The 12163-nt window shown below is 39.5% G+C and overlaps 1 protein-coding gene across 2 annotated transcripts in view; it reads right to left on the bottom strand.

Annotated features, from left to right (window-relative positions):
- Positions 1-8144: 8144 nt before the first annotated feature.
- The window catches only part of TGFB2 (transforming growth factor beta 2), a 94844-nt gene continuing 90825 nt past the window's right edge, over positions 8145-12163 (bottom strand). For both annotated transcript variants that reach the window (XM_040263265.1, XM_040263264.1), the window contains one exon: positions 8145-11530. In XM_040263265.1, coding sequence (XP_040119199.1) covers positions 11372-11530 — 159 coding nt within the window. In that variant the 3' untranslated portion in view covers positions 8145-11371. The remainder of the gene's footprint in view (positions 11531-12163) is intronic.

Here is a 12163-nt window from a genome sequence, read left to right on the forward strand (position 1 = left end):
ACATTTCCAATGCATTTCGCAATGTATTATTATAACCCACTAGTTTCATTTCCATGTGTCTGTCATCTCAAAACTGCTATATTCCCGGTACCCTCAGAGTGCATATCACATCACAGGTGCTCAATAAATATTGGATAAATTAACTGCTTTTGACTTCCATATTGTACTTTGTATATTAATATTTCCATACCTAGTTCTTTCAGAAGACTAAAAACTTCGTGGCCAAAGATTGTGGACTTTTTTTTAATCTCTGAATCTCCACCAATTTATACAGATCCTGCTAATATTAAAAGTTTCTGGGACTTCCCTGGTAGTTGAGAGGCTAAGACTCCACACTCCCAATGAGGGAAGCCAAGTTCAATCCCTGGTCACTGAAATAGATCCCACACAGCACAACTAAGAGTTCATATGCTGCAACGTAAGATCCTGAATGCTATGACAAAGATTGCCGTTCACGTGTGCCACAACTAAGACCCTGTGCAGCCAAATGAATACGCATTTTTAAAAAGCTGCTGAGAGACTGAACTCAAAAAGTTATTTTTTGAGAGAAAAGAAAGAGTCCATGCAGATCGTCTACTTAAAGTTCCTATTTTACACAGGCTCTTAGTTTAAGTGATAAAAAGTCAGGCATCTAACTTCTTAATTATAAAAGCAAAAAAAATAGTCACTGTTTCAGTTACCATCACTGTATAACCTATCACCCCAAATTGGTGGCTTAAAATAGCAACAATCATTTTGATTATTGCCTTTTGTTGACAACTTCGTACACCCTCCAGTAGAATTTTCTATTGTCACCGAACTCGAGTTTGGCTGCTATTCACTTGAAAGTGTTAACTGGAAAGGAAAGGATGCTTTATTTAGGAGGCTGGCAACCTGCAGACTCATGTCCGAAATCGAACTCTGAAGATTATACACAGCCATGAAAGTTTTTAAAGGGTGAATCATTTGGGGAGGGGGTCAGAGTCTGTTTTCTTCCACTGTGTGCAGACTTCCTCCAGACTGGGTGGTAGGTAACGAGACAACAGGGCGGTGCTCCAGGAATCGTGTGCTCAGCCCGAAGCTCCCATCCTCCCTCCAGGTGGGGGCCTTTGTTCCTGCCGGAAGAACTAGGTTCCTGTTACATATATCCTCGGAGGAGGAAGCCGGATCCTGCTTTATTGATGCAGTTCTGTTTCTTAACTGTTTCTCCTTAGTTTCTACATTCCTTCCTTTCCCTGATTAGCAACTCCTCAAATCTGCCTTTTGGAGCTCAGGGAAGGTCAAGGAAGCTTATTTCCTACAAACAAGTGGGGGACACAGAAAGGATTGGTACCCAGGAGGGTCCCAGAGGGTCCTACTCCACTTCACTCTTAATAAAGATGTTTCCTGATGCTTGCTCTTTCCGGAGACTTAAGACTTCTGAACACACTGGGGTTGAAATGACATTCCAGTACATGCAGTCATAACTGGAGCTCTGTAATAGACACAGATTAATGAGTAACTTGCTTTAAGAGACTCTTGGGTTGAGGTGAAAGCTTTCAGAGATACTCTCACTTCTGTTGCTGTGTAACTAGACAGTGATTTCGGAAACTCGTTGTAGTTACTCACACTACATTTCTGCAAATATGTTCATCAGCATTTACTGTCTCGTGAAATACTTGATAACTACCAAATGTTGCTGAAGTTTTGATCTAGATCAGAGTTTTTCAGTCTCTGCAATACTGACATTTTTTTGGCTAGAAAATTCTTCATTGAAGGAGACTATCCTGTGCATTGTGGGATGCTTAGCTGCATGCCTGGCCTCTACCTCCTCAATGCCAATAGCACTTTCTGAGTTGTGACAAACAAAAATGTCTCCAGACTTTGTCAGATGTCCCATGGGGGAAAGGGGAGAAGGGCAAACAGCTCCCAGTTCAGAATAATTGGTTTAGATGGAACAAGTTAGCCATGGGAGATAAATCAAGATACACACACTTAGTAAGTTGCAGTGATGATTTTGTTGATGATGATATTGCTGGCAACAGAATCAATGGTAAGCATAATTGGGCTCATTGTTTCTTTCACTCTAAACTGTGAGCTCCTGAGGTGCAGAACTAATTACTGTTCACTGTGGTGGAATAAGCATCTGAAGCCTTCTTTGCTGAGTCTCCACTTGTAGCAGCAGCATGCTTCCAGTCTTTCTTCCTCATGAAGAGCGGTTTATCAATTCCTTCATGCTGGGTTATAGCCCAGCCACATCTTGTATTGGCAAATGAGGGGCTTGGCTCTACTGGAGAAAGTATTGGGGAAGAAGGGTTTCTTCCTTCTCCATTTCCTCTAAAATCAGCCAAAGAAACGGCTGCTGATTCTGCTTCCACCAGAGATGGTCAACCAAGCCTCAGTGCCTGCAGCAAGGAAAATACAGCAGGAGGGCAGATTACAGCACTTTCTTTAGGATTTCACTGAAGTGAAATTCACCCCCCTCTACCCAGAGCATCACCTACTGAAGGCTCAGATTGAAGGACCTGTTTTGTTCACTTGTGTGAACCTAGAACCTAAAACCTAGAAAAAAATCTAGTATATATGATATGCTTGGTAATTATTTGTTGAATGAATTGTAGTGATGAGTTGTTTTCTGCTCACTGGTGCAATCATAGAAACACACACAGAGCATCCTGCCAACCGGGAGGGGGAAAAAAGGAATTTACAAAGGACTTTGTAGACCACCTAATCTTTTTTTAATTGAAAAAGACACTAAAAGTAATATCTCTGCATCCCAGATAGTGTATCAATGGTTGGGTTGGGGGTATAATCCCATCTCATGCTTTGATTTCTGCTATAAGCTAAGTTGTATCGTGGGCTTCCTTGGTGGGTCAGTTGGTAAAGAATCTGCCTGCATTGCAAGAGATACAGTTTCAATCCCTGGATCAGGAAGATCCCCTGAGAAGAAAATGGCAAACCACATCAGTATTCTTGCCTGGAGAATCCCATGGACAGAGGAGCCCAGTGGGCTACAGTCCATGGGTCGCAAAAGCTTCAGACATGACTTAGCAATTAAGCCACAGCCACAAGTTGTATAGTAGATGCTGAAAAGGGAAAGGGAAAGTGAAGTCGCTCAATCGTGTCTGACTCTTTGTGACCCCATAGACTGTAACCCACCAGACTCCTCCGTCCTTGGGATTTTCCAGGCAAGATACTGGAGTGGGTGGCCATTTCCTTCTCCAGTAGATGCTGAGGACTGATATAAATGAGGATGAGTCCAGAATAGGAAATTTAGGATTGGGATGGCTCAGGGCTCTGAGGGAGACTTCTGGGCGTGAGATGTGACCATTTCTAACACCCAGTACAGCAGGGCAGAGACTGAGCAAAAAGAATGACTTGTTCCAGTCACATCATATATGCAACTTGCTTCTTTACTTCTCAAGACACCTATTGAAAAACAATGGCACATTAGAACTCCCCCTTTGAATCTTTTGCTTGAGCTTAAGCCCTGGTGGCTCAGAGGTTAAAGCGTCTGCCTGCAATGCGGGAGACCTGGGTTCCATCTCTGGGTTGGGAAGATTCCCCTGGAGAAGAAAATGGCATCCCACTCCAATATTCTTGCCTGGAGAATCCCATGGACGGAGGAACCTGGCGGGCTACAGTCCACGGGGTCGCAAAGAGTCGGACATGACTGAGCGACTTCACTTTCACTTTCTTTCTTTCAAGCCCAGTGGACTAACTTGTTCTGTATTTCTCAGCACATTTGTTTAGCTACTTTGGTGTTATATACAGACACCAATTTCTTGACTCAATGTGTGTTGCACGTCAAGTCTGGTGATCATGAAACCCCCTCCTCTCCTGCCCTCCTCGTTGTCTCCCCTCACTGCCCGCCTCCTTCCATTGTGCTCTGAGTGTTCACTGGTGTCAGTATTCCAGATCCCAGATCAAGTGGAAAAAAATCAGAATCGACCCTAGTATTCCCAGTGAATTAAAGGTTCTCGCTTAGTCACAAAAGAATTCGGAAATGAAGTGATAGGTAAGAAGCGGATTTATTTAAGGAGAAACACACGCCACAGACAGAACATGGGCCATCTCAGAAGAAGGGAGAGAGTGAGAGAGTTTAGAAATATGACATGGCTAGTTTTTATGGGCTGGATAATTTCATAGACTAATGAGTGGGAAGATTATTCCAATTATTTGGGGGAGGAGGCAGAGGTTTCTAGGAATTTGGACATCACTCAGTCTCTTAAGGTTAGCCTGGGAACTGTTATGGCCTAATGGGTGTATCATTTAGCATGCTAATGTATTACAATGAGCATATACTCAGGCTCAAGATCTAGAGGAATTTGACTCACCCACCATCTTGACCTACTTTTACATTGATCTAGGTGATGTTGTGTCTTTGGGCTGTGTCATTCTTTCAAAGATTGCGCCCTGCCTGCCTCCCTCCTGTTTCACTAGCACCTTTGGTTGGAATTATTTTCTGTACTACACCCCTAAGGATACCAAAATAAAATAAATGTTAAAAAAAAAATCTATCTACTTAGCTAATCTCCTTGAGGAAAATTCTGTAGGAATAATTCCTCATGGTTGACTGTAAGAGCCTGCTGTCAAGGGTTTGCCAGACCTCCCTGGGCCTTCTTCAGATCTGCTATGCCACCTTCTCTCCATATTTTACCTTTGTAGGGCTTTGAATGTAGCCAGTGGCTTTGGAGGACACCAGGGTGTGAGCAAGTGGAAGATGTACACACTTGGTGATGCAAAATTTATTACTTCATGAAATGGACAACCACCGCTTGATTGAAAGCCCTCCTCTATTTTCTGTTCCTCTATTTTCTGTACTGTTTCAGTTAATTTTGCGTCAAATGAAGAAATTAGTGTTACACCCATGTTTGAGGACAAGCCAAACTACATGACTTCACATCAAATTCAGAGCTGGATGGAATTATGTAACATCTTAACTTGTTTGCTCCCAACATCCTCAGATTCAAGATTTTCTATATGAATCAGAATGGAGATTTGGGCCTGAGGAGAGGGTTTCCATCTCTAGGGCTGGCTAGCCATTTACAATGTCACCTGAGTCACCCATCTGTGTTCTTCTAGGTGGGTTGGAATCTATGGAAGAGAAAAATCCCACTTTGGGGGAAAAGCCTCAGAAATGACATTGGGCCTTTTTTTTTGCCCACTAATGTCTTGCTTTGCTGTTTAATTATGTCTGTTCTCTTGGGCTGAATGATTTTCCTAGTTTTGATCACACAGTCTCCCTCAGTACATTCTGTTCCTTTTACTAGGTCTCTGCCCAATTACAGGAACACAACTCATCTCTTCTCCAAACAGCCATTACTTGCTGAAATAGAGAAACCAACTACAAAGTGTTTCAGAGAAATAAGGACACAAGTACAATCATCCCAATGGGGGAGGGGAGGGGATCAGAGCAATTCTTTCCTTTCAAACAAAGTTAACTGAAATTTGCAATTTCAGGAGAAGTTATTCATATCCACGATACAACTACCTGATATTTATATGAACTGTATCTCCAATCTCATGGGGTGTTTCAAAAGAGGTATAAAAATAGCATCGCTTCTATTCCTCTGATACAGAATGTTAGAAAAACCAGTCTTCTTCTTTGCTCAGCACACAAGACGTGATTTAACAGATGGTTGAAAAAGAGATGGGATCTAGTTTTTGCTAGAATTACAAGGCGACCATCTGATAGGAACAAAGGCATGTGCTAGCTCGAAGTCCCAAGGCCAGTTTCAGTGAAGCTCTTACAGCTCAAAATGTTCTAGCTTCTCACTTTTATGGGCCTTTTCGAAGGCTCTGACTCTAATTTTGTATTTGTAATTTTGATTTTCTCTAAAACAAAATCCTCCCTTATATAAGTTTCCGGAACACAAAGTCTGGATCCACCCTTCCAAGACCCGTTAGTAAAGGTGGTACAGCTTATTCACGGATAGGAAAGCAATGTCTTCTCACTGACTTGAAGGAGCATAGTGAGTATTTGGCTTTCCCAGGCCACTTCAACACAGTAGAAAACGTCATTACAGGTACATTAATGAAGATTTCTATGGACTGAAAATATTTGCTACAATAGTCTATCTACCCTAGAAATAGGTTGTACTGTCTCAGTAGTGCTTTGCTGATATGTGATCATTAATTTTATCTAGAGATTTGCCAGTAGAGCTATTTGTATTTTCATTAATACATCTGTCAATCAGTTCCAACTATTAGGCTGAACCCTAAAGAACTGGCGACATTCAACAAATCACAACCTACAAAAACAGTCTCATAGTGTTTGACTCAGTATTGTTTAATCATAGGTTAATTACAAAAACAAAAGCTAGTCATACAGTTTATGGGAATAGCTTAGTCTTTGAACAGAGCTGTTATCAAAATCTACACCATTCTATTCTCTATTCTAATAGAGAGCTGTCTAACAGAGGTAGAAAGAACTTCTGGCTCCACATGTATGGAGCTTAGGAATCACCACTCTGTCCTAACAACTAATAAAAAGCTGCACAGACTGAAAAAAATCAGCAAATCTTCTTGGATCCAAAAGAGAGAAGAGGAAACCAGGCAACCCCCCTCCCACCAAGGATGGAGAGATAGATGGTACCAGACATGGCAGGGATGTTGGAATTACCACATTGGTAATTTAAAACAATTATGATTAATATGCCAGGGAAGGCTGGCATGCTGCAGTCCATGAAGGTGAAAAAAGTCAGACAAAACTTAGCAACTGACAAACAACACTATGCAAAGGGCGCTAATGGATAAAGTAGATGGCATGCAAGAAGAGATGGGCAGAGTAAGCAGAGAGATGGGGAAATTCTAAGAATCAAAAAGAAATTCTAGAGAGATAGAACATAGGGTATGAGTACAAGTCCCATATGTAAGTTTAAATTTTCTAGTAATTGTATTAAAAAAGTAAAAAGAAACAGCTGAAATAATTTCAATAATATACTTTATTTAATCCCATATATTCAAAATAGTATTATTTAGACATGTAATCAACATAAAAAAGTAATGAGACATTTTACATTCTTTCTTTTTTGTACTAAGTCTTCAAAGAATGGTTTGTATATCATACCTTGGAATATCTCAGTTCAGATTCACCACATTTCAATAGCTTGAAAGTCACACATGGCTAGTAGCTAGTGTATTGAACACTGAAGTTCTCGACCCTCCTCTTGCAAACTGGGTGACCTTGGACATGTCATTTAACCATTCTGAGTCTGCTTACTTCTCTATAAAATGGAATTCTATCAAAAAACCCTACATCCTAGGGTGATATGTGAGATTAAGTAAGATAATAAAGAACATAGCTGGTGGGTGCTCAACAAACTGGAGTTCTCACAACTATCATCTTAGAAAACGAGTCCTTCAACTAACCACCTTGACTCCTATTTTGAATTCAGTTGGTGGACTGGAAGCAAAGTCTCACCTGAACATTTCCCCACCATCTGAAACAATTTCTCGTCAGTCATGTAACCAAACAGTTAAGAAACAGAGCGACAGAATATTCTCTGAAATAACTGATGGCCTGATTCATTGATGAGATTAGAGTCTAGAGGTTACACATTTAGTAACAAGAGGAAGAACTATGGCCCCAGCTTAAAGTCTGAACAGACGTTAAAAAGTTCATTACAACAGGATTGCTGAGGCCAAACCAGCTCGGTTTGGGAAATTTTGTTAAGTCTATGATTTACTGATCATCAACTACAGGCCAAATACCAAGGTACTTTCTGTACCTCCATTTACTTAACAATAGTAAGGGCACAGAAGCAAACATGCAAAGCCCTGTAGAGCAGGTCATCTCATCCTCATTTTAAAGATAAGGAAACAGAGGCTCAGAGTGGCTGACAAATTTGTCCAAGCTGATATAGCTCTTAGGTGACTCTTTTCAGAACCCTATGATACCCTCTTATTCTCACATGTCAGATAAAGGTGATGTGGGGTGGTACTGGCCTGGTACTGGCCCCTCCAGAGAAGCACACATGAATTATTTCAAAGTGAAACACTTCCTCTATGAGTTGAATATAAAAGATGAAACACAAATGGCAGAAAAGGAACCATTTTCTGTTCTACCTATTCATCTGAATGGATGGTTTGTTTCTAGGTGATGTTTTTAGACAGCAGGCACAAACTAGTTCTCTCATGAGATAAAGCGGGCAATCAGATACAGCAACAATGACTTTTTAAAAAATTAGTTCTATTTATTAAGAGACTGGCAACTCGCTTGCAAAGTCTGGACTTGTAGGGAACAGCCAAGGAAGCTTGCGGGAATAAGGGGTTTTTCGTACAGCGGTAGGGGAGAAATAGAGAGAGGAGTAGCTGCTCTCAACGATCAATCCCTAAGAGCACATGGCTCTTGTTATATCTGGCTGGCTCAGCAACTATCCAAGTTATGGGGCTGCAGGGGATACTGTCTAGACCAGTTCTTTTGGCCCTGGGGTTGGCAGAACATAGGATCAGAAAGCCAAAGCATGGTCCAAACATCTCTCTGCATTTTTTTCTGGTAGACAGTCAAGCTGGATGGAAACTAAATCTCCAACAATTACCAAATAGCAATAAACAAGGGAATAAAAAGACTGCACAGGGCTTTCTTCAGGCTTTGATAGATACATCCTGGCTCTTGAACTGTAAAGTATGACATCTCTGGACTGCATCTCTTTGAAAAAAAAAAAAAAAAAGCACGATCTTAAAGCTGGTACGACTTTTCTAGTTTGAGCTTACGCTCTCTGCATTAGAAGCGTTCTCTGATCTCCACAATGGACAGGAAAAACACATCGACAGATCATTGAAATAATTTATTTACCACTAGAGCACCACAAAAACAGACATACATTGTGTTAAAATACAGCGTAATCAGTCATCAAAATACAAAACAGCTATTCTTATGTTCCATTAAAAAAAAAAATCATGCCAACCATAAAACTGCATTGCTGTTTAACACAGAAAAACTGTAGCCCCATCCCACCCACATACTAACATTTTCCCCATTCCCTCCCACCTCCCTCCCGTCTCATGGCAATATTTACTTTTGGGAAATAAAGGCCTTATAGAACCCCCCAAACTAAAAAAAAAAAAAAAAAAAGATTCAAGATATCTTAAAATAGAGCATTTAAAATATTATCAGTGCATTCATGAGGAAAGACAAAATAATACAAAACAAAAATGTCATTCTATCTGAGAAGAAAATACCTGCAGAAATAAAAGTGATTTACATAGAATGAATAGAAAAGTGGAAGGAAAAAAAAAAAAAAAAAAACCAACACACTCCAATCTGGGATTGGGTTTCACCCAATCCAAAGGTTATTTGGTATTGTGGCATCCTATCTCTTGCTTTTCCAGTTTTCAAACAAATCCAATTTGTCATTTTAATAATGGCCAGGAAATTCCAAGAAAAGGAAGTATACTATATCAAACAACTTCACTCTGGATTCACACCTCACTGTGCTGCTCTTTAGGTAAAACTGCAAATATTCCATTGTCTATTAATGATTATTCTAAAGCTAAATAAGAGACAACTGACAAACTGACATATCCTACAAACCCTGACATAAGGTTACCTCCTCTGCAAAAATGTAGCAAATCATGTATTTCGGGAAGGTGAATTCTAGCCTCTGATTTGGTAAGTCTCATTCAGAGGAAAGAAAGGACTTTTTGATCATGGGAGAATTTGCCCTGTGCCTTTGCAACCTTCGAAGAACATCTATAAAAGCTTAATTTCAGTGAAATACACTAAATGACTTATGCTGACATGGGTTTATTTTTTCTTCCTTAAAAAAAATCAACTGAAATGTTAATCTTTCCATTTTTCCCTGAACACTAAAAACTCGATTAAAGAAAAAGCTGTTTCCTGTGATCTGTCTGCTCTTTTTTTTACCAGCAGAAATCTGTGAAAATACTGATTCAACCAAGTTAGAGACACCTTTCTTAAACCAGTCACTAAGACTCTGAGTTCCAGTCAGATCCTTAAGCCCTTGCTAAAACTAAACATTTCACCTCAATTATCTATGTATCTATAACCCCCAATTTTCCTAAAATAGAAGCTTGTTAATGTCTGAATTGATTAGTAATGATGCTTAGAAAATGAAGAAAAACTATGTCTTTTTATAAAAGAAAAAAAAAGGACAAGTGGACTCAGGTAGTTTATGTCATAATAATGGACAATGAAAAAGCACAAGTGGAACAAATACTATCAAACATGTATTTGTAGTGCAAGTCGAAATACAGGGGCTTTATTCAAAAGTTCTGGCCAGCTAAAGGAAACACACAATTCCCAACGATCATTAGAAAGAGCCCAAATTTAAATCCAATCTAAATCAGAGTTGGCGTTACTATAGAACATTAAACAATATGGTAAAAATTTACACATTACACATAAAGTAGTTAATGTTTTGATTTCATCATTTGCAAAAGAGATCTGCAGTTGTGTTTCCAATTATACTGGCTTCTATACCCATCTATTGTAATAATATAGGTATGGTTACATACACCGAAATGAAAGAAAAATCTAGAGCGTAGCTACACAGCAATACTTTAAGGTCTGAAGTTTGACCAGTACGTATTTAAACATCTCAACATCTCACTGGTTGACTAAACTGACAAAGAACCATTTACAATTAAGGAGAACAAAAAAATCTTACAGACTTAATCTGACTGAAAGTTTCCTTTATTAACAGGCTTTTCAGTTTTGAACCTTACAAGAAGCTTCCTCGGGCAGTTGGTACAGAGCATGTATTTGCAGGGTCTTTCTCTTTATGCAGACTCGCTCGGTCATAAAATAGATCTCACTCGCATTTTTCATCTTGTTAATATGACCTCTTTTTGCTGGCCCGTTTGAGTTCAAGTTCCTTAAGCCATCCATGGGTTTCCGGCAAAGTATTTGGTCTCCACTTTTTTTACACCTGTTTTATTTTCCAAGGGCAATGAAATGTTCATTATATCGTAACACACAATAAATAACTCACTGTTAACTCTAAGAGTAAGAATGGGAAAGATACCTATTGCATAGCAATACAGAAAAATCAAGTGAGGCATGGGATAAGAACATATGTACAGCAACTCCACTGAACGGGATTTTCCTGTTTTTTTTTTTTTTTTCTTTCACATAATTAACACTAACAAATACTTCCAGTGTTTATTTTTTTCTTAAGAAAAAAAAGGTTTTGCTTCTTGTCTCTCTCACTTACAGAGTAGGTAAAATATAAAGCCTTCAACTTTTTTTTTTTTCGTTTCAGATGCCAGTTTTAACAAACAGAACACAAACTTCTGAAGTGTTTGAACTAGTACCGCTTTTTCAAATTTTTTTTTTAACACTGATGAAGCAAGGCTCTCTTGTGTTTTCTTGTTACAAACATTGCCTCTGTCACCATCATCACCATCATCATCGTGCGATTATCATCTTGTCACTTTTCCGAGAATCTTAGCTGCATTTGCAAGACTTGACGATCATATTAGAAAGCTGTTCGATCTTGGGTGTTTTGCCAATGTAGTAGAGAATGGTGAGCGGCTCCAAATCCTGGGACACGCAGCAAGGGGAAGCAGACGCTTCTGGATTGATGGTATTATATAAGCTGAGAACCTGAAAGAACGCAGGAAAAGAAAGAAAACATAGGAAAAGCCCAAACAGAATTAAGGGCAGTTGTTTTTTTAATGTATTTATTTAATTGGAGGATAATTACTTTCCATTATTGTGATGGTTTTTGCCATACGATATGAATATGAATTATCAGTATGCATTGGCCATAGGTATACATGTGTTCCCTCCATCCTGACCACTATGGAGAACAGTCTGGAGATTCCTTAAAAAACTAAGGCAGTTATTTTTAAATAGAACCATCGCACAGTGTTATCAGTTCCAGTACTGAGTAGGCAGTTTAAATGATTTGGGGCTTACACTTTACTTATCCTCCAATTATAGTCAAATGGGGAGGCGTTCCCAAGAATCCCTGAGTTTATCATTTTCCTACAGAATCCTTTTCTCATACATTGGACAAAATTGCTCATTCAACAGATTTTCCAGTTTTTCCAATGAGTCTTTACTTTGATCATAGCTTTGTTGTCTGCACTTTCCCAGGCCCTCAGAAAACTAGGTCCAAATACCAAACTTGGTATTTGGTCTTGTAAATCTGCCTGCAATGCAGTTCAATTCCTGGATTGGGAAGATCCCCTGGAGAAAGGATAGGCTACCCACTCCAGTATTCTTGGGCTTCCT

Source organism: Oryx dammah, unplaced genomic scaffold, assembly GCF_014754425.2.
Source record: "Oryx dammah isolate SB20612 unplaced genomic scaffold, SCBI_Odam_1.1 HiC_scaffold_21, whole genome shotgun sequence".
Classification (NCBI taxonomy): domain Eukaryota; kingdom Metazoa; phylum Chordata; class Mammalia; order Artiodactyla; family Bovidae; genus Oryx; species Oryx dammah.